This window comes from Cryptotermes secundus, unplaced genomic scaffold, assembly GCF_002891405.2.
Source record: "Cryptotermes secundus unplaced genomic scaffold, Csec_1.0 scaffold323, whole genome shotgun sequence".
Lineage (NCBI taxonomy): Eukaryota > Metazoa > Arthropoda > Insecta > Blattodea > Kalotermitidae > Cryptotermes > Cryptotermes secundus.
In genome coordinates this window covers 1,791,323-1,815,444 of record NW_019738961.1, presented here as the reverse complement: position 1 = coordinate 1,815,444, position 24,122 = coordinate 1,791,323, and the positions used below count along the sequence as shown (strand labels likewise).

The 24,122-nt window shown below is 42.8% G+C and overlaps 1 protein-coding gene across 2 annotated transcripts in view; it reads right to left on the bottom strand.

The window, feature by feature from the left end:
* The window catches only part of LOC111871434, a 297,382-nt gene extending 273,356 nt beyond the window's left edge, over positions 1-24,026 (bottom strand). The window contains exon 1 of one of the 2 annotated variants that reach the window (XM_023864549.2): positions 23,825-24,026. In XM_023864549.2, the coding sequence (XP_023720317.1) occupies positions 23,825-23,887 (63 nt within the window). In that variant the 5' untranslated portion in view covers positions 23,888-24,026. Of the gene's footprint in view, positions 1-16,024; positions 16,485-23,824 lie in introns of those variants that run through there. The other variant, XM_023864548.2, reaches the window with a different exon arrangement.
* Between the last annotated feature and the right edge of the window lie 96 nt (positions 24,027-24,122).

The following is a 24,122-nucleotide window of genomic DNA, read 5'->3' as shown; positions in this document are numbered from 1 at the left end:
TGGTCAGCTTCACACCGTTACTTTAACCCCGGGGAAAGACCCCCCCCCCGGTACCCATTGGATAGGAGGATAAGTGGGGCCCCAAGTGGACGCTGTGGCGTAGAGAAAACTCTTGTGTCGGAAGAACATGTCGCGGCCATACTCAAAGAGTCGAAGAGTCTGTTACCTGATCTATGCTGGTTTCTTTCTCCGTTTATTCTTCGATCCTGAAGATGGAGGCGACGTGTTCCTCCGAAATGTAGGCTGACTTTCATTGGATTATGCGGAGTTATAATCCACAGGACAGAGCCCTTCATATCCACCGATGAGAACATCAAATTCCTACACGACTGTTACGGCTTTGCAAGTGCAGACTTTGGCGTTTCGAAGTGAAATAAGGATCTAAGAACAATGTTGCAATTTTTCGCCTCCAGCTGGGGCTTGCTACGTCAAAGGCAGATGAGGCCTGAGATCATTAAATCTCGGCAACAATATAATGTATTAAGTACAGAATTCATTGCTAGGATTTGTAAGAGGTAAATATGTCCATGTACTTAACTAATTAAGCACTACGCCATGAAGGCGTATAGGGGGTGGATGTAAATACCCACGTTTCCTTGACCGCGGCACTATCTGGAGGTGAGTGGTCAGCTTCACGCCCCGGCCGTTTTACCCCCGAGAAAAGAGACCCCGGTACCCATTGGATAGAAGGCTGGGTGGGCCCCAGAGCCAGTCTCGACGACGTGGAGAAGAAAAAATTCTTGAACGCACCGAGACTCGAACTTATAGTTACCAAAAATCCGTCTGTGTTCTATGCATATATTTTCTTCATTATACAAAGTAAAACGTCAAGCCAAACTCAAGGAGAGTTACAAATATCCGAAATCTTTTATTGATTAGAAACTGAAGTTCTCAGATTAGCAGGAAAAGCAAAAAGCATCCTAAAAGAACGTGCATTTAAATAACAATAAGCTACCAACATCCGCCATGCTAATAATACTATCGCAGACAGGCCATGCTTGTTTCTCTCCCCCCCACAAAGGTACAACACCTGTCAATCCTGGGCTGAAAAGCGTAATTTTAAACTTCCTTCCTCCACCCGAAGCGTGTCTGAATGCCAACCACTTCGCTACTGAAAACGCGTGATCAAAAGCAGACTTACTTGTGTATCATTCATTGCCGACAACACACCTGAAGGTATCTGGTTCGAATCTCAACCAAAGTCCAGGCTATTCTGGGAGTTTTCAATGTTATCTTCACCGCGTTTAAAGACATTACGGAATGTCTTGAAACAGGCCACGACCGTTTTCTCCGGCACCCCGATCTAACTATCAGTCACATCTGCGCTGAATAACAACAAATGAAGCAATCAATTTGCACACAACTTCTTGCCATTACGGATCGGTCGAAGACAAACTGATCTGATAATTCAATAGCAAAATACGAATTGAATATTTCAAAAGAATTGAAACTGAACTGGCTTTGGTGAGCAGTGCTGATAAACTGCACACAAATAAGCCCATGGTTCTAAGAAATAAAGAGAAGCAGATGAATTTTCACTATTCTTACAAAGCGTCGGGCCTTCCCTCATGGATGAGAATACATTTCATTGCGCAGCTGAATTCGTATACTCGTAATACGTGCTGCCATTCAGTCTTCGCGTCTGCTGTCTAAAAACGTAACAATCAGAATATACAAAACCATAATTTTTCCTGTGGTTCTGTGTGGGTTTGAAACTTGGTCTCTGACATTAAGGGAGGAACACAGGCAGAGGATGTTTGAGAACAGGGTGTTGAGGAGAATATTTGGACTGAAGAGAGATGAAGTGACAGGAGTTTGGAGAAAACTTCATACTGAGGAGCTTCATAACTTGTACTCGTCTCGAAGTATAATTAGAATGATCAAGTTAAGGAGGATGAGGTGGAGCAGCTCCACGGGGAGGATTAATATACTTACGAGCAGCAGGTGGAGCGCTCTATCGGTGAACTATATTGCTATAATCTCACGCAGCATCATTACAATTTCAATGTACAGAGAAATAAGTGCAACATGTAATGATACTGAGACGCATAGCATACTATTTAGAATACGGAGGATGTCTCCATTAAGCTCTTACTCCAGTGCGAATGCGCAGAAACGGGAGGAGAGTTACGCTTTGGTGGCAATTGAAGGATTGTGTCCCATGGAGCACAGATTTAGAAGATGCTAAACACATCTTCTGGGTTGTGGCTTGCCTCTTTAAATTTATACGTATAGTTCTACGAGCAAGTCAGCTTCGCGACATATTTTCTGGGCTTGTGTTTACGTGGTACTTCCTTGTTCGGCTAAGTTCATGGATAGAGATGCCTGTCTCCAGGCAATTCCTTACAGTGGTACCGTGAAACAAAGCGATGGCATAAACCAACTTCATTTAGCTGAGCCCTTACTGAGAAGCCGCCAGTTGTACAGCTACTCAAGATGTTAACATTTTATAGAACCTTAAGGTTCACTACCGTGTTTACAAGAACCCTCCACTGGTCTTTGTACTGAGTCACATCAACCCAATCCATACCTTCCCATCCTATCTCTCTAACATCTATTTTAATATTGTCCAGCAACCTACGTTTTGGTCTTCCTAATGGTCTCTTTCTTTCTGGCTTCCCCACCAATATCCTATATGCATTCCTTGCCCACCTCATCCTCCTTGACTTGATCATTCTAATTACACTTGGAGAAGAGTACAAGTTATGAAGCTCCTTATTACGCAGTTTTCTCCAACCTCCCGTCACTTCATCTCCCTTTGGTCCAAATGTTCTCAACACCCTGTTCTAAAACACCCTCAGTCTATGTAGGATTTGAGGTTTTCACAGTGGTGACTATGAAGAAAGCGTGTCTTCTTGGATGTGGCACCGTGTAGGTCTTGTGTGAACCGACGTTTTGGAGGAACGTATCGCCTCCATCTTCAGAGTAGAAAAATCCACGAGCGAGGAACCGCCTTGAGCAGGTAGCTGCAGACTGTGAGCCGACGTTCCTCCGAAACGTCGGTTCACAGAATATCTACACGGCGCCAGATCCCAGAAGACCGCATTCTTCACCCTCAGTCTATGTTCCTCTCATAATGTCAGAGACAAAGTTACAAACCCATACGGAACCAGAGGCAAAAGTATAGTCTTCTATATACTGATTTGTACGTTTTTAGACAGCAGACGACTATCAACAACTCTAGAAAAAATTCCGCTGAAACTTCAATTCCTCTTCTAAAAGTTAAACTGATTATGCGGAACTGTTGCACTATTCTAAGCATAAAGAGATCCATCCCCAAGTGATGTACACGCTCCTAGTATAATATTTTAAACGGGAGACCCCGACAGAACTAAAACTTGTATCAAGTATGTATTTATGAGAGTAACCGCCCTGTAAATACAGAGTGTGAGTCGGTACAGTGACTAGCTACTGGCTGGACGGCTGCGGGTCGGACTTCCCGAGTCCCGGTGAGGTCAAGAATTTTTTCTCCACGTCGTCCAGAAGGGCTCTGGGGTCCACCCAACCTCCTATCCAATGGGTACCGGGGGTAAAGCGGCCAGGGCGTGAAGCTCACAACTCACCTCCAACTACTGCCTAAGTCAAGAAAAGGTGGGTCTATATATCCACCCCCTATACGCCTTCATGGCGTAGTGCTTACTTAGTTAAGTACAGGGACAACTTTACCTACTTACCTTGACAGAGAGAGAGATAAATCTTTCCTTATATAGAAAATATGCAGCAATATAAAACCTGCACATGTTGTCTTAAACATACAATCCGGCCATTATGACCAGCAATCCACAGAAATTAAACGACTTTCTAGTTCCTAACATCTGCTACGTTTCTTTTTAAGAACTGGTTCAATTCCACAGCTGTAACTAAAGTTTCTTTTGTCCTTATACGGGCTTCACCTGGAATGCGTCATGAGTGTTTCAGGAGTCATCGTCTCCTGGGCTCGGCGCTGAAACTGTCAAGGGGAAGGAATGCTGCATATAAGCATACCTACAGTTCTACTGGCCAGTTTACTCTTCACTTGAAAGAAGTCTACATTTTTCGCCGGTCAAAAGCATTAAATTTCATATTTCTCTACATTTGGTTGGTTCTGGTGAGCACTAATGAACCTTCGGGTTCTATAAATCAGAATTCAGAATGTGAGTTATGCTGATCTCAGTAACTTAGCGGATGCACACAATAAACTGAACGGCCAACATCTGGTACCAAATCATACCGCTTCTGTATCGTTTGGCAATGTCGAAGCTGCCATACAGCAGATGGAAACATCTGTGCGTGCGTACCTAAGCATGGATTTAAACACAAACCCATCTTCAGGGCAGTTAAAGTACGGGAAGGGTTTTTGTGGGAAAGACAGAAGAAAAGAGACCACTAGGAAGACACTGATATAAAGGGGGCGATAATATTGTCATGTAGTATGAGTGACTACAGACGGGGTTTGGATTGGTGAATGGATTTATTGACCACCTACAGGCCGTAACTATATATAATTATAACACTATCATTACTGCCACACTTTACAGTTCACTGTTACACAGTCTAGTGCTCTATCTGTTACTAGACGATTCCTGGTAACGGCTCCAACAATGGTTATTCCTCTGCCTCTGCGCTCTAAGCCCTCTCTTCATAGACTCCCGTACAGAACTGACTGGGTCGTCCCAACTGTCTTCAAGATAACACCTCTGCACGGACCACGTGGAAACACGCCGTTTCCAACAGCACCTGTACTGCTGCAAATCGATTCGTTGATGTGGGAACGTGTTTACCGAGCCGTTGCTGGTATTATCGCCCATACAAACGGCTCTACAACCTACAGTACTAAAATGTATCTTAGAGAGATAGGACGGGGTGGTATGGACAGGATTAATCTAGTTCAGGACACGGACCAGCGGAGCTCTTGTGAACACGGTAATAAACTTTCGGGTTATATGAAATTTTGGGAAATTCTTGAGTAGCTTCAGCGACTGGCGGCTTCTCCATGGGGTCAGTCATTTCTGCACATGGCCATCTCACCACAACTCTATATGGCACTTATGTTTAAATCACAAGAATTACTTTCAGCGTCCGTGCAACGAAGTCTAATGGATATTGACATGTACCAACATTTAAAATTGACATGAAGCAATGGCATCACGTGACAAAACGAAGCAAAACCAAGCAGCAAGATGAGCAGTGGATTACAGCGATAAAACATCAATGTAACCTCAATACCACTATTCAAGGGCGTTATTAAGAAAAATTTTATGAGTATCCATGTCACCTCATCCAAGCTTCATCACCGTAGCGAACTGCAGATAACGGTACCAGGCAGGATCAAGACCGCGATCAGCGTTATACCCGATACATGCATGTAATATAAACTCATCCGCCTCCAGTCGTGTTTGAAGCTCCGCTTCAGTATATGCAGGTCTGGAGTCTCATTATAGTATAATAACATATTTGAGCTGGAACGCGCGACCAATCGACAGATGGTATAAGATCACATGTTCTATGTGCCATACGCTTTAAATACTTGGCTGAACTTGATTATATTCCACGTTTCTTTAATAATTCATACACATAGAAAATATTTTTAACGTTTATTGGCAAAAATCGGCTGAAATTTCTATGGATAATCCTTGCGATTATGAACACCACAAATGGTCGCATTTTGTTTAGCTCAAAGTGATACACTGCTATACACAGTAGCTCTTGAGTGTAAAGGTAAAAAAGGTAAAGTTGCGCTTAACTAATGAAGCACTACGACATGAAGGCGCATGGGGGAGTGGATGTATATATCCATATTTTTCTTGACATCGGCAATAGCTGGAGGTGAGTGGTCAGCTTCATGCCCCGGTCGCCTTACTCCCGGAGAAAAATCCCCGGCCCCCTTTGGGTATGATGTTGGGTGAACCTCAGAGCCGGGCTGGACGACGTGGAGAAGAGAAAATTCTTGACCCTACCTGGACTCGAACTCCGACCCCTCGGCCGTCCAGCACGTATCCAGTCGCTATACCAACTGCGCTATCCCGGCTCTTGAAGGACGTTTATAAATGGCGATTCCACTGAACATGCACATTCTGAGTTCGAAAAGTTCTGCTACCACAGCTATATATTTATTTTTACGACTTCCCGCTCCAACCTTTATCAGACTCTGCGGTCGGCGTATATGCAAGCCGTCAAGTGGTGTCACCAACGGCCTTTACACGAACTCGTTGCAACTGAATAGAAGCCAGCAACTCACGGGGAGTGGGCGTTAAATTACTTTATATACAGAGCCGGCCAGCGACTGATTCTCTGATGTTCAGTTGTTCAGACGGTAAAGCCAAGTACTGAAATCGCATATTGGGCTCCTATATCATCACAGACATCGTCCTAAAAACAGAAGTACCAGGGCGGTCTGGCACGCAGTTCCATGCTGAAAGAAACGGGCACGCGTCATGAAACGTGACCTTTCTCGTCATGTACGAAATGACAGCTTTGCACCGCACGATACACAGCTCACAAAAGTCACACACTTCACGAGGCTGCTGATTCCGCCTCAAACATAAAGAGTCGAAAATCGAACAAGCACTAATAAGCATTCTAATAAAAAAGAGGCAGAGTTGTCCTTGTGTTCAATTAATTAAACCCCATGCCTTGAAGACATATAGGGGAGTGGGGGTATAGCTCCACCATTCTTGACCTCGGCACTAATGGTGCGTGGTCAGCTTCACGTCCCTGTCGGTTAATCCCGAGGAAAAGGTCCCCGGTACCCACGGGATATGAGGCTTGGTGAACCTCACAGCCGGCCCAGACGCTATGAAGAGTAAAAAATTAGTGGCTTTCGTCAGTCTCAAACAGATAAATGAGGGGCGGTACCTGAAATCAGGCCACGTCATCTTCCATTCGCATAATTCTCATTCCATTATTCGTTCATCATCGTGTCATTCGATACCACACAATCTAAGCTAATAAAAGTGTCGTCAAATAAACAAGGAATAAATACATCAACTCGTGGTCTTAACGTTAGTACCGAACCAAGCTTGGACTTTATATGCAGACACACATACTCTTAAAACAACTGTACAGATGGGGGCGAGAGCCTAAGAAAACTTGGGCACAGAAACGTTTAATGTAAATATTTAAGTTAGAGGCAAGTTTATGAGAGCTAATAACAGATACTGTTTCTCTAAAACATTTCTGAGGACACGTCATACCTTGAACAGACATTCAAAGTCCTGGCCCAGTATGGGGATTACTGGTTACCGTCCTATGCTGAAAACATTCCGCTAATTTACCGGTGATAACGAGACTATCTACATCACAATTTGATTATAATGCACCCTCAAATGTGTTTTACATTCACCTTTAACTGCCAATACTTCAGGAACGCCAAGCAAGAAAAAATAGTCGACCTCATGTAAATTTTCGGAAAGCGCAGAAATTCCACACTAGCGGTACAATAATGTCCAATAATTTAAAGTTTCCTTAGCTCTCGCATATGGTTTGTGCTGTGCCTGGCTTGTATACCCCAACTTGGAGCTGGTACAGGTATCCGGAGATAGGAGCTATATCGACTGGACCCAAATGAGTAGGTTTTACCTGAAGACGGAGGCAGAATCCAGTTTCCGAAACGTAATTTTAGATAAAGACAGGACGACGAATAATGCCCTGAAGCATAATATTCGTACTAATGTACCATCGTTACAAACTTCTAGAATTTATTTATGTAGGGAATGTTTAAAGTCGTCGGGAAATTAAAGTCACGGAAAATAAAATTACAGAAACTGTAGTTTTCTAAACACACACTTCGTGGCCTGGTGCATCTGCATAATTACTGATCTTAGTCTACCTTCGTGTTCACTTATTGGTGTTAATTCTGTTGGGCTGTTACACCGTGTGGCTGTAGGCGGGTTCGGCGAAGTCTGAAGATGGACGCTGTATGTACGTCTGTATTTTAATTTTGCATTTCTTTTTGATATGTTATCGACAAAACATGATTTAGATGATACCGTATCGTAGCATCCTGTTGCACATCACCATTTCTTCTTGCTAGTCACTGGCCGCCTCACATGGCACTTGCTTTCTGAAACCTTTATGGAAAAAAAAAGGTAAAGTTGTCCCTGTAAGAGGCCGTGAAGGCCCACAGGGGTGTGAGAGGTCGAGGCTCCCACATCTTCTAGACAATCGGCTCAAAGATGGAGGTACGGTTGTCAGCCTTACGCACCTGCCGACCTTTACCCCCAGGAAGATTCCTGCTACTCATTTCTGTTAGAGGCTGAGCCGACCCCAGGGTCATAGTGCGGCTGGAAGGATTAGGTAAATTTAAAAAAAATCCAATGACATCGGGACTCGAACACGCGACCTTCCGGATTGTAGCACAGAGCCTCAACCAACTACGCTACCGTGTGCCTCTCTATAGAAGTTTTATGAACATTAACATTTTAACAGGACTAAATGACTTAGATGAGAACCGAGATTTATACATCAAGATTCTTGTTATTGCTAGTGGGGTGGGACTAGTCCCTTGTACTGCGGCCACTTCTGGCCTATTGTACCAGCCCCAGATGATAGGTGAGGGTGACTGTGGAGCAGTTGGTGGAATGAAGAGTGGCAGGGGAAACCGAAGTACTCGGAGAAAACCTGCCCCAGCGCCACTTTGTCCACCACAAATCTCACTTGACCAGACCCAGGCTCGAACCCGGGACGCAGCGGTGGGAAGAGATGTGTACATATCTGCTCCGTGTTTAATGCTATCCGCACTACCCGACATATTCTGTTATCCGACATCCCGCTTAAATCGGATAATCTGGGTTTTACTGTGCTTGCATTTCTTGTGACCATGTTTTAGCCTGCACTCCGCGAGCCTCAACCGTCCAGCATGTCCTACTTTGTATTCCGTGATGACACTAGTATCACGCGTCAAAAGTGAAAATGCTGCAACCGAAAGTTTGCGTGTAAGAGGGACACATTCGGAAACTTAATCCACAGCAGACTCCTTTCTTCTGTGGATTTTACGGTGGTGTCAGTAGTTAGACTCCTCAAAAGCAGTTCAAAGCCTTCCATCTTCTCGTCTGCTGCCTCAAAACGTAACGTAAAGATAAGGTAAAGCTATCCCTGGAGGCCCATAGGATTCTAATACGTCGAGGTTCCCACATTTTCTAGACAATCGGCTCACAGAAGGCGGTGAGGCTATCAGCCTTATGCGTCGGCCGCCCTTTACCCCCAGGAAGATTCCTGATACTCATTTCTGTTAAGAGGCTGAGTGGACCTCAGGGCCATAGTGCGGCTGGAAGGATTAGGTCAATTGAAAAATCGAATTACCTCGTCAGGAATCGAATCCGTGACCTTCCGGCTTGTAGCACAGTCCCTCAACCAACTACGCTATCGCGTACCCCTGTTTGAAAACGTAAAGATTAAAATATACAAAACTGCAATTTTGCCTTTAGTCTTGTACATGTGTGAAACTTTTTCTCAGATATTAATGGAGGTGCATAGCCTGAGGGTGTTTGAGAACAGAGTGCTCAGGAGAATATTTGGACCGAAGGGAGATGAAGTGACGGGAGGTTAGAGAAAATTGCATAACGAGGAGATTCATAATTTGTACTCTTCGAAAGCAAGGGTAAGGAGTACGTATAGGTTATTGGTAGGAAAGCCACAAGGAAAGAGACCACTAAGAAGACCAAGACGTTGATAAATGGATAATATTAAAATGGATCTTGCTGAGTCAGGATGGGGTGGTATGGATTTGACTGATCTGGCCGAAGATACGGACCAGTGGACGGCTCTTGTGAACACGGTAACGAACCTTCGGTTCCCATAAAATGTTGGGAAATTCTTGAGAAACTGCACAACTGGCGGCTTCTCAAGGACTAAGCTCTCTGGAATTACTTTACATATATGACGGGGCACGCGGTAGCGTAGTTGTTTGAGGCACTATGCTACAAGCCGGAAGGTCGCGGGATCAAATCCCGATGAGGTCATTGGATGTTTTTTTTTTTTTTCCAATTGACCTAATCCTTCCAGCCGTATGGCTCTGGGGTCGATTCAGCCTCTAACAGAAATGAGTACCAGGAATATTCTTGAAATGTTCTTGGGGCTAAAGGTCGGCCGGCGCGTAAGGCTGACAACCTTACCGCCATCTATGAGTCGATTGTCTAGATAATGTGGATACCTCAACATCTCACAACGCTATGTGCCTCTACAGCCTGTTACAGGGATACCTTCACTTTACTTTTATGTATGTTTGGCGATTTATATTCGAGATTCGCAGATAAACCAAAGAGATCTTGACGTAGAGTGGTCGTTAAAACTGTCAGATCTAAATGAAAGTTGAAAGCGTGTGAACATTTTTCGTAATATTCTCCAGTACCAAATTTACTCAAAATCGTATCTGTTCTCGAGTTGTGTCACGCGTACCGAACGAAGGATGGGGTGATTTTAATAGGCATGCGAAAGCGTCTGAACTGACTGTATCCACAACAATACACACAAAGCCTATAGCCTACAGCCAACTTATAAATACAGGAAATGCTATATACAGAACCCATTACAGCACCAACCGTAATGTAGCCATTACATGTTGCCAGCGTTTAGAACCTTTCCCTCGTATTTGTCCATATTTCTGCGTTAAAACCGCGTGAAAGTTTTAAAACTGCGGAGAATGCCTGTATCAATCATTTGTTTACAGATTATACTCGTTCTTATGAAAGGTGACCCCATTTACTATGGGCCATTAACTACCAACCAGAAAACTGTAGAAATCTCATCATTATAGCGCAAGAAATAATGGAGAGAGAGGGTAATTGGATGTACCTCAATTCTGCAGCCTAATGTATTCCAAGACACTGTCATTATTTCAAAGGGATATCACGAAAATCACTTCGTGAAGTCTCACTTACAAAGAGAGAGCATACGGTGTTACATTTATGTACCTGGAAAGACCATTTGGCGATATGAAGACCCGAGTAGGCTGCAGGGTGCAGAAACTAACGCGCTATACAGATAACACGGGGATTTCTGTCACAGTGACAGATGACGTGTGAATAAATTAAGAGAGTACGATATTCTGACATGCGAAGCCGCGTCACATGTTAGAAGTTCAAGGACATTTTGGGAGGGATTTCCCGCCTCCATCTTCTGGGTCAAGATACGTTAAGCAAGGAATAACACTTTGAAACTAACTTAGTGTATCTTCGTTCCTGAAAGTGAAGGCAGTATGTCTCTCCGAAACGTCTATGATCATCTGCTGGGCACATAGCCTTGGGCCACAGAAAAAAAAATACATGAACTTCTGTACAGTAGATAGCCACAACCATGTTTCGTTCAGTGACCAATAAAACATCAATGGGGTTTTCGCGGACTCGTATACTACATGAAGATGACCGTTTTCTGGGATCTGATGCATGTAGCACGGTACAACTTTACCGTTGTATGAAAGAAACGTGCTTCGGCGAAGAAAAGTAACTATCTACCAGTCAATACGATATAATCTTAACACTGAAAATCTTCATTCTCGAAAGCGCGGACACCGTCACACCTGATAGGGTTGAACAGAAATCTCCACAGCCAAGGGCGTCTGTCAGAAAGAACAGAGATTATGTGAAGAACGTGGTAGTGTCTTTGGTTGAGACACTATGCTACAAGCCGGATTCCCGATGAGGTCACTGGATTTTTCAATTGAACTAATCCTTCCAGCCGCACTACGGCCCTGGGGTCGACTCAGTCACTAACAGAAACGAGTACCAGGAATGTTCCTTGGGGTAAAGGGCGGTGGGCGCGTAAGGCTGACAACCTTACCGCCATCTATGAGTAGACTATCTAAAAAATGTGGGAGCCCCGATGTCTCACAACCCTACGGGCCTCCACGGTCTGTTACAGGGATAGCGTTACCTTTTTTCTGAGATTATGTCGTGTCACCGATGTTTATACTGACATAAGACACACAGTTTCAAAGACCGTACTTGGAAACAAAGAGAGTTGTAAAATGGCATTTTGCAACACCTTTCCATCTAGACTTCCGTAGCAATGTCTGAGGTGGTAGTGAGATGCAATGTGAAAGAAGTGTGATGGCACAAACCCCACCCGCCCAGACGTTCAAATATGGGCAGCGGCAGGCTGGGGAGGGCAAGCCAGGTATCTGCCCAACTGATTAAAAAAAATTAAATTTAGAAAAGGAATTCAATCAAATATTAATACCAAAGATTAAACTTGTTTTAAAAATGTATCACAAACATCCTAGCGAGATCTGTAGAACTAGTCTTCCACGGCTCACACGCAACTCTGTAAGAATATTTTTTTTTTGCCTCTCCCAGTCCCCTTTTGAAAAGAGTATCCTGGCGGGGCCCATGCGTACAATGAGGTTTCTTCTTTCGACAGACTCGGGCGGAAGGGTCTGACATTCATTCGTCTCGTGAAATCGGGCCACCAGATGGTGCGTAAGTTGGCTTCACGGTCGTGCTGTCTAGAAAACTTCGTCTATCATCAGAATTAAACTGTTATTTTAAAATTTGGAAATATTTATTCACTAACGTGGCATGAACAGCAGTAACGTTTATGACACCATAATTACATCTTACAACAGGACTACTATTCGTATTATTGTATTAAGACTATCCATGGGCCTTGACAGCAAAGGATATCTAAAACACATGTTCGTGTGGACTCAAAGACTTAAGCGATTATAAAGTCATTTGTTTTACTGCCCCATAATTCATTATGAAGAGCATAAAGCAAAGACAAAATGAAAATCAAGCACGTCCTCAAATTAAATATGAGGATATGCAAAGCAATTGTATGCGTTGAATTATTTGTCCTTCAAGTAGACGCCGCTATTGCAACCCGCCAATTCATTCAACGTTAGTATGTATAAATAATTATAAAATCAAACATCTAGCAATACATTACTGTCTGTACAAGCCTTTACACCCATAAACACATTTCGGCCTTTTAACTTAAAAACCGAATACCAAAATCAATTTTATTCAACATATTGTCAAGTGTATGAGTAGAATGTGGACAGGGTTTTGGATTGGATTTGTTGACCACTTACAGGTCGTAACTACGAATAACTATAACACTACCGCCAATTTTCGCACTTTACCATTTCAGCACGCGGCAAGCCTCCTCCGTCTACTTTCACTAGTCGTTTCCTGGCAACGGATTTTAACACAGTAACTATAAATCACTCAATTACACCCTCGAAATATCACTGTAACCACAACGCACATAAATTTTTCTCTTCACTACCTGGCTTCAAACAGAGAACACAAGTCAAAGTGAAAGTTACTCCATGACTGGCGGTTTAACGCCAATCAATTCGTTTTGGCGCCAAGCCCCTTGAGATTCACGACCAGACAGACCACACAGCAAACACAGGTCTTCTATTGTTGTAGTCCAACTGCTGCATCATTGAGAATCTGCTGCCTAGTAACGGACCTTGTTCCGTTGTTTATTTCGCGGTCGCTGCCTACAAATATTGTTTCAGAGCCGTTCGCTGGCAACGGCTGTTTCTCTGGCTCCACGGATCTTCATGTGATTAAATGATTCTAGTTCTTACGATAATACGAGTACTAACATAGCTGGGCAACTGAAACAAAAGGCCGCTATAATTTTCTGATACCCAAACGCATATATTCTCATCAGGGTCATCAATGAGCAGGCTGCCTCAAGCGGTAACGCTTCTGGTTTATTCTCCGGAGATGTCCGTTTCGAATATCGGCCGGGTCACTGATAATAACGACTAAATTGTTTCTTATCGGTACCTCCAGGCAAATGTCCACGGGTACTACCTTACATTAGGCCATGACCGCTCCTCTCACTCTTCCAAATTCACTATTCACTAATCATACTTCTGTTTGACGTTACATAATTTGATTTACGACAGCGTCGTTGATGTTCTGAGATTTACAGAGTGATTCAGAAAGATGGACACAATTTCAATTGACTATATTTCCTGAACTGTATGTTGCATTTGAATTCTGTAAAGTACATTTGAAAGAGGATGTTACAAAGTTTCTAGTACTACCGCTAGTGCCCTCCATCACTGCGTCCCGGGCCGATCGCGTGTATCGGAGGAGAACGTGGAGTGCATTCGAGTGAACTTTGAGCGCAGCCCAATGAAGTCAACCCGTAGTGCTAGTAGAGAACTTGGACTATCGCAAACAACTGTGTGGCGTGTACCACCTCTTCCCACAAATTTGAATGACCTAAGAAACTGTATCACAGCTGCGGTGAACTCAGTGACGCAAGATATTTGTCATCGAGTGTAGGACGAATTCAGCTACCGTCTAGATGTTATCCGTGCAGCCGGAGGAGGGGGGGGGCACATTGAACATCTATAAACTTCCATGTATGTATAATCAAGTGTAATTTACAGAATTCAAATGCAACCTATAATTCAGGAAATATAGCCAATTGAAATTGTGTCCATCTTTCTGTATCACCCTGTATTTTGCGACGCACTTAGCACCTAAATATACAGAGCCGAATGGTAGGGGGACAGATGAATGATAATGGATTGGAAAGGATGTGGGAGCAAGCGGAAATGTCTTAGTTCAGATTTTTGCTTGGAAGGACTGAAAAAATCCACGAAGACCATCATTCGAGGTAACAATTACTCCGGCTGAAATTCAAAAGGTCACCTCCCGAATATAAGTCGTGAGCATTACCTCTATAAGAACCTACTCATGTACAGCGTCGCTGAACAAAACGAAAGAAAAACAAACTCCGTGGCCTGTAGTCCGCAAGCGAATTATACCGACCGAGAGACCGCCACTTGTCGGTGAAGTTAGTGTCAACTTTTGCGGATAGAGGGTGTCGCGTGGTCAGGGCAACGGATCCCCACGGCCGTTTATTCGGTTTTCTACATCGGAGCCGCTATTTCCAGTTATCCTCACGAGGCCGAGTGGACCCCGTACCAGACCCACTACTTCTCAGAAAATCTCGTAGCCGGGAATTGAACCCGGGACCTCTGGATCTGTAGCCAGGAACCACTAGGCCACAAAGGCGGTCATAAATAAATAACGAAAACTTGCGACCAAATTTCTGGAACCAGATTTCATGGAATTTTAATTTTATGAACACTTCCTTTTTTTGGCATTACAAAGGCCGACTGAGATTGTGTACTACGATTTCCCACTGCCCTGCGCTGTACCGCTGCCAGCTGCACACTGTACCACAGGTGAGAGAGACAAGAGGAATGTTTTGCTGACGTGAACAAGGTTGTCACCCGCAACGTCTGCGGTAGCAGCACCACGTTCAGGTTTACTGCCTGTAAAAATCTGGCACGGCAAGTTATCAGAATGTTGCCCAATTTGTACAAAGGGTGTCAAGGTTGAACACTAACTTTGAACTAACTGAACATTTGCATAAGGTTTAATTTATCTCGAAGCAACGCGCAAGCAAAGAGATATAAAGAGATTTTACAGATAACAAAAATATCTCCACCACCAACTACGAAAGGCACAACCATATCAGGACAACACTGTCCGTTTTGTTTCTTTCACTTCACGACCTTTCGACGCGCGTGTACATATTAAATTACTATTCGCATACAAATATGTAACTTTACGCATTATGTTGTGTGTCGGGGCACCCGGTGGTGTAATTGGTTGACGCATTATGCAACAAGTCGGAATGTCGCGGGTTAGAGTCCCGATGAGGTCACTGGATTTTTCAATTGACCTAATCCTTCCAGAAGAACTGTGGCCCTGGAGTCGACTCAGCCTCTAACAGAAATGAGTACCAGGTATCTTATTTGGGGTAAATGGCGCCCGGTGCATAAGGCTGACAACCTCACCGCCATTTGTGAGCAGATTATCTAGAAAATGTGGAAGCCTCGACGTCTCACAACTCTATGGGCCTATGGTCTAGTAGCGGACAATTGTTAAGACGGTAATCAATCTTCGTTTTAATTACTAAACACTAATTTTTTTATTCAGCAGAGCGGCCATCTATTCTGGCGGACAATGTTCCACAGTTTTCTTTCTAAGAACTACACAAGAACAATATTCGATTCTAAAGGGGGAAGCTTGGACACTGACATCAACCTTTATACACAGCAACTCACCCTATTCTTCAGACTCCTTGGGGCATGACCGCGGGCTGATGGAGGTCTTCTATTTGTTGCAGTGACGGAGACCCACGAATTCCCTTGCACCACGGAAGCTACTACCCCACCAGCCGTCGTTTTGACAGTGCCATCCCTAACACTGCCCCCACTGGATGGACCTTCATTGCCACCACCACTTCCACAAAGGATTGTGGTCCATGGGGACGGAGGACTTGGCGCACTTGGAGGCGGTAAAATGTACAGCATGTCGACCAAACACGTAAAACTCACTCTTTACACCGCCATACAATCTGCACGACCGTCGGCACCACTTTCTACCACTTCACATATTCGTTAATACAAACCGTGGATTTAAAACAGACAAATAAGCAACGACGAACACGGACCTGGATGTAATACTGCTGCTCTGCAACAATCACCTCCACCCACCTTCGGCTGCACTTCACAACTGAAAAAACATCTGCAGCAGGCGAGGCAGGCAGCCAGCAGCTGAGCGCGAGACAAGAGACATCCGCACAACAGCAGCGCTCTCAGTGGCAGGGGCCACGAAACACAAACACTCCGTTACGGTATTTCACGTCGTTTTGAGGCTAATGGCGTCCGGGGGTAATCGGAAGCACTCGACAACCAGCACGGGCACATAAATTTAATGGATTTATTGCAGGAGACTGAGAACCAAACTTAACAACAAAAAATTCTCGCATATGTAAAACAATTTCTTCAAAATAACACTGGCACTGACCTTCATTTATATTTCCATTGGCCTAGTAGAGTAGTAGTAAATGGTAAAGTTGTCCGCCATGAAGACGTATGGGGGTGTGCATGTATACACCCACGTTTCATAGACCTCGGCACTAGCTGGAGGTAAGTGGTTGCTTCAGGCGCCTGCCACTTTACCCCCGGGGGAAAAGACCCCGGCACCAATTGGATAGGAGGCTGCGTGGGCCCCACAACCACTCTGGACAACATGGTGAAGTGAAAATTCTTGCTCCCACCGGGACTTGAACTCCGAACCCCTTGGTTGTCCAGCCCGTAGCCAGTCGCTATAACGACTGCGCTACCCCGGTTCGTTGTAGTAGTATTAGTAGTAACAATCAACAATCCTACAACATCGGTACAAATATTATGTTTTTGGGTATTATCCATCGTCTTCTCTATATCTAAAAACTGTCCTGTTTATTTTTCAAAACACGTTTCGGAGACTGGATTCTGTCTCCGTCTTCAGGTAAAACCTACTCAGTTGGGCCCAATAGATAGAGCTCGTCCCTATCTCCGGACACCTATGCCAGTTGTTTTGAAAAATAAACACGACGGTTTTTAGATATAGACAAGAAGATGGACACTGTCCAAAAACATACTTGTACGAATGTGCCATTGTCACAAACTCTTAGATCTTATTAATCGTATATATCTCGAAACTGACAGCGTCGTTAAATAACAAAACAATAATAAACTTATTATTAATCATAGCATTTCATCTTAGTAGTGTGTATGAGATCCATGGTAGGAAACCACTACGATCCAACACACACATAACTTAGAAGATATGGCAAGTAAATCGTTTTACACACGGAACTGCTTAAATGCCTCCTGGTGAAAATAAAAAGAAGTCCCTGTGCGCAACTAAGCACCACGTTACGAAAACGTATGACGGAGTGAGGGTATGGCTCCAGTGTTCTTAACCTCGGTACTAGATAGAGGTGAGTGGTGAGCTTCACGCCTTGGCCTCTTTTACACCCGGAAAAGAGCACCGAGCACGCACTGAAGAGGACGCTGGGTAGGACCCAGGGCCGATCTGGACGCTGTGAAGATATCACTCTCCTCTGCCGAGAATTGAACCTCGATTCCTTTTATATGCCTAATGACAATAATTAGTTTGTACAATGTAGTGAAATGTTTTCAGAACATAAAATTGAACACAAAATAAGCCTCGAATGCAGAAGACGATCTATATAACGTGGTTTATAATGTAGCATATTATTAAAACTGCCTAAGAATTTATAATTCGATTATCGAATTTACACAAAGTTCACTCTCATGGAGCTGAGCCCTTCTTGAGAACTTCCCAACATTTTATGGAACCAGAAGGTTTATTCCCGTTTTCACAAGAACTCTCCACTGGTCCCTATCCTGAGCCAGATCGATCCAGTCCATGCCACCCCATCCTATCTCTCTGAGATCCATTTTAATATTGTCCACCCACCCACGTCTTGGTCTTCCTAGAGGTCACTTTCCTTCTGGCTTTCCGAACAATATCCTAATGCATTCCTCTTCGCCCCCATTCGTGTTACATGCTCTACCCATCTCATTCTTGTTGACTTGATCAATCTAATTATACTTCGAGAAGAGTACAAGTTATGAAGCTCTTCATTACGTACGCGGTTTTCTCCAACCTCCCGTCACTTCATCGCTCTTCGGTCTCAAAATCCTCCTCAACACTCTGTTTTCAGACATGCTCAGTCTATGTTCCTCCTTTAATGTCAGAGACCAAGTTTCGCACCCGTACAGAACCACAGACAAAATTATAGTTTTGCATACTCTAATTTTTATGTTTTTAGGCAGCAGACGAGAAGACAAGCTTGTTTTCTCAACAAATAACCCAGGATAATCCATGCCCGATTTATCTGGCGTCTACCGTATTATGTTAAACATGCGACCGAACCTATACGATGTCGATACTGATTGCGTCGTTAAATAACCCACAATAAACAGACTATACGAAGGATAATTCTACGCCCTAACACATATCCAAGTGTACAAAGCACTGATATCCTGCATATCTATTTTACACGTACTACTAGATTTTTGATGTTGCAACCACGGACAGACAGCTCCTGCGTTCTGCACTCACCTACTATCTCCTAGGCCTTAATGACGATTTAACTGCCGTTAGTACACTTGACCTGCGCGATAAGCAGTCAGTCACTGTCGTGTTACTTCCTGCGCCCACGTACCACGTGATAACGTGTCTTCCTGGACGAGATGTCCCGCCTGACACGGTGTGCGCTAATGTTTGTTTTCGTTACTCGGGCTCTTCAGGGGTGAGGAACAGCTGGAACAGAGGAGCTGTTACGTACACCTGCCAACGAACCCGAGGATCCTGAAGCAGCCACACTGATTCGTAAAAAGTTATTCCACAAGAAAATAAGAATTAAGTCGGTGTAAATTTCGGGATGTTACAGTTCCACAAAGGGAAACTGCAGTATNCGCGGGGGGGGGGGGGGGGAGATCGAAACGCCGAATGTTCGCCGTTAAATTTTAAGAAATCGGTGCTCGGTTTGGGCATTCTTCTTGAAAATCCTTCATCCGCTTTTCACAGGCGATCCAAGTTTCAAACCGTCTTCGGCACGAACGGCCGATAAAATGAGTGGTCCCCTTCACGCCCCGGCCGCTTTTAACTACGAGGAAAGAGCTTCAGGTATCCACTGAGTAGGAGGCTGGATGGATTGCAGAACCGGTCTCGACGTTGTGGAGAAGCGGATATCAAACCAACCAGTAGCACGTCTCTATACCGGCTGGGTTATTTAAAGTGACTGTAAAATTCTGGAATCATTTCCAGAATGTATTCTTTCCATAATTTCTCTAATTTCTATTTGGATTCGATGTTGTCACAACAGTGACTGTATTCTGGCCCTCGCCGAATAGCGTGGCATTACATTCTCAGACATTCTCAATCATTTATTTGCGAAAGTTATATTGTAACTTTGTTATTAAATTTGGTTTAACATAATGTTCATATATTCAGTTTTACTTCTGTTTACGGCGAAACCTCACTAATTCGGAACTCGCGATAATTCGGACTTTTCCTTTTTTCATCTTCCTTTTGTTTGTCTCTTTTCTGTGTGCGTGTTTCCTTTCTTTTTCCTTTTCCTTCTATAATTCGGGCTTTCACTAATTTGGACAAGTGTTCCCTCCCAATCAGTCTCGATCACTGCAGTCTTACTCTACTTCCACACAGTTTATTTGCTGGTGTTTATGATAATTAATTATGATATTTGTATTCTCCCCAATAAATTGACGTTATAAGCACAGACAAATGTCAGATTCAGCCTTTCTTGATAGTGCATCATAGAGCAAAACTGAAATGCAGTGGGGATACAGACTCCTCCTATGATCTTGGAAAGCAGATTGGTGAAAATAACATTCAATTTCTTTATTAAAACCATCACAACACAACTATATTTAATAAAGAAATTGTATATTATAACACAAAAGGATGCAAGAAATGAAAATTAGAAAATAACACTGATGAATCAAAAATATATTACGGATGGTTATGTAGAGATGTCAGAAAGTCAGATCCAAGGAATTGTGAGGAAACACATACTGTCTTATGCACATAAAATGACATACTCTTTAATGACAATGATGACAAAGGCAATGAAATATGGCAATCACTGGAAAGGCAGAACTTGTGGCGAATGACAGAAGGGTAAAGACTTCATCATGTCATCTTTCTGGTAATTTTATTAAATATTTACTACATAAATTTATGTACAGGATTCTACTCACAAGTTTATATGGGAAATACAAGTTAAAGTGAATAATGCATCAATGACGGTTTCTACAGTATCACAATGGCTTATCTTTCAAGTTTCCAGCACTGGGTTTCACACATACCCTTGCAACATATTCAGGCAATTTCAATCAACAGTTCAGTCTAGAATGAATTATGACACAGCATTAAATAATTTGGTAAAACTGGTTTCATACAGTTGAACTGCGGAAAAATTTTAAAAGAATGTGGCAAAAAAACTTGAGCTATTTTAGAAGAAAGACAAAGACTGTTTCTCCATGAATATGAAATCAACATGCAAACATATGGCAGATGAGGAAAAGGTGCAGAAACAGTTGTCATGTCAGATAATTCTTTCAGTGAGTCCATTTTCCATATGGTTCTGTATGGTTGTGAAACTTGGTCTCTGACATTAAGGAAAGAACAGACTGGAGGTGTTTGAGAACAGGGTGCTGAGGAGAATATTTGGTTGGAAGAGAGATGAAGTGACAGGAGGTTGGAGAAAACTACATAATGAGGAGCTTTGTAACTTGAACTCTTCTCCAGGTATACGATGGGGTACCCAAAAGAAACCAAACTAATTTTTTTGTGGGCAGAGCTTTTGTAGTATGCCGCTATGAGCCCATACAGCTAACATTCCTGAGTCAATAAGCCAACTACCGTTGCTTCAGAAGGTAAGGACTAGTTTCGGCAGAGTTTATAGTGACAACTGTTTTGTGTGATCGTCGTTTTTGCAATGGCTGAACTTCGTGAACAACGTGCGCCGGTGAAATTCTGCTTTTTGCTTGGGAAAAGTGGAACAGAAACTGTTGAATTGTTAAAAACGGTGTACAAGGACGATGCTATGGCGAAAACTCAAGTGTTTGAGTGGTTTTCCCGTTTCAAAAATGGTGAAATGTCAACTGATGACAAACCTCGTTCTGGTCGTCCTTCCACGGCCTGAACACAAGAAAATGTTGAAAAAATTCGTGAAATCATCAAGGAAGATCGACGATGGACCACTGAAGAAATTGTGGAGCTGTCGGGAGTGACTTGGAGCTCAGCGGCCAAATTTGTGGCAGTCGGGTGACTGGTTTTTCCATCATGACGATGCCCCTGCTCACACAGCCCTGTCTGTACGACAATTCTTGACCAAAAATGGTATGACCCCTGTTCCTCACCCTCCATACTCACCCGACCTTGCCCCGTACGACTTTTTTTTTTGTTTCCTCGAATGAAAAGAGACATGAAAGGAAAAAACGACGGAGGTGCTGTGAAGCATCTCAAAAGATGAATTTAGACAATGTTTTGAAAAATGGAATAAAAGACTAGACAAGTGTATTAGAGTAAGTGGAGAGTACTTTGAAGGAGACTGAAGGTTTGTGCTTAAAATTTGAATAAATAAGTCTAAAAAAAATAAGTTTGGTTTCTTTTGGGTACCCCCACGTAATTGGAATGATCAAGTCAAGGAGGATGAGATGGGCAGGGCATACAGCACAAATGGGGAGAAGAGGAATGCATATATGACATTGGTGGGAAGGTCAGGAGGAAAAATTTGGGTGAAAAAACTCTGCAAAAGCAACCACTTGGAGGAATGATTAGGAGATGCATAATATTTGGACGACTATTAAGCAAACAAGCTGTGAGGATGCAGCTGAATAGAAGATTCCCCGAATCATATCCAATTGCAGGCTTTAATACTGGCGATACTACCCATCAGGCGTTACTGCCATAGTGTCACCTGGGAAGACTGAGTATGGAAGTTAGAGTCATCTATTTTAAGGTATATCCTGACATTCACCTAGAGGGACTGGGGAAAACCATGACTCTCAAATTTAAAATACATGTTATCACTGAGCTACCTGTAAAAATGAGAAGGTATCATCTAAACAAGATTTTTATTTCTACTTCTTAACCTTGTCAAGTTTTTTAAGCCGTGCTTCTGCAGTCATCATGACAATTTCTTATAAACCATTTCCAATGCCGAGACATGCCCAGTTGCAGTTTTAAAATTAACTGAAACTTATTCATAACCTCCTTCAACTTCTATCATCTAGAACTATTACAAGTTTACTTATTTGCAAAAATAAATCATTCATATTTACATTCATACATGTATACATTCAACATGCTCACATTAGCATGGGTTTATAAAATCTGAAGTTACTGAAACACAGAGATACTACTTTTGAGATTTTCATGGTTGTGAGTGTTCATATTATGGGGTGTGATACTGTGTAGTCTTGTAGGCAGACAATGACATTTCAGAGGAACATGCTGCCTCCATCTTTAGGACTAGAGTGTGTAGGGTGAGGAAGCAGTTCTATAGGCAGGTTCTACAGAAGGTGGTTACCTGATCCGTAGATGGGGTTAGCATTTTCCTCTGAAACGTCGGTAACAACCTGAAAAAGTACACATTGTCACACCACATGACCAAAGTCTGAATACAGAGATATTTAGGAGAAAATGTAATATAACAATCCTTCAAATATGCCATGAAAAGAATAATTCAAAACCAAAGAGCTTAAATGTAAAATTTATAGTGAAATAATCATAAGGTCAATCTCTCTACGCTACGGGTGATGATTTAAGTGGCACTACAACCCAGTCCTTAAGAAAAATATTTTTAGTTCAAATGATCCAACATATGGCAGCCACTTTGCACGGAATAATGCTTCGTTCACACTGCCTAATAACTAACCACCGAAAAAGTGAACTATTTCTCAAAGCCGTGTGGATTTATGGACAATGCTTAAGTTAAATTTGTGTAATTAGCCCAAGCTAAAGATTTAAAACAGTGCAGTTCTTGAAATTGCACATTATCGTTGCTGAATTACACTTAAATTTTAAAAAGTGACACAACATTAACCTTAATAACAATATTATGAATTCGAAATTACTGGACTGATGTTTTCTTGCTATTAAACTAATAACAGGCAATTTTAATTGAGGTACTCACAGTAAGTGACGTTTTCCCCCCCTTGTCACTTTTTGAATTTCATGCATCAATACAACTCCAGACAAAAGTGATACGTATCCCTCAATGACGATATTCCATTGGGCTGTCATTACGAAAGTCTCAGCGATTTCTACTAAAATCTGTCATTATGAGGGCATGTTACATCCAACAAAGTGCTTAAAGCCCGCCTATTTAAGCTGCGCATGATGCGTTACAAAAATATAAGATTTCGTTACTCGTAATCTTTAACACAGGTCTCTTGAACATACAGCGATAACAGTATTACTGTGCAATCATAGCACTGTGAATTTATTTTTACTGACATTACGCATAATGTACTTACAGAACTTGGTGGTGAACTGCAACTACTAACGCTTGGAGACCTCTGAACTGTGACCAAAGCCATAACAACAGCTTGTAAAGTAAATAATTTATACCACCCGAGATTTCTCAGTTTATTTCTGCAATTTTCTGACTTGCATCACTTTAAACACTTATTCCCTACTGAGTCTCAGATCACTACACTTTCCATGGTGCCATTTTAATTTTACAGTAGAGAGCAGACAAATGAAGGGACTCATTGCACATGCGTCTAGGCACTATGAAAATATAATGGTTCAACCAAGAGAGACGGTTAGGTA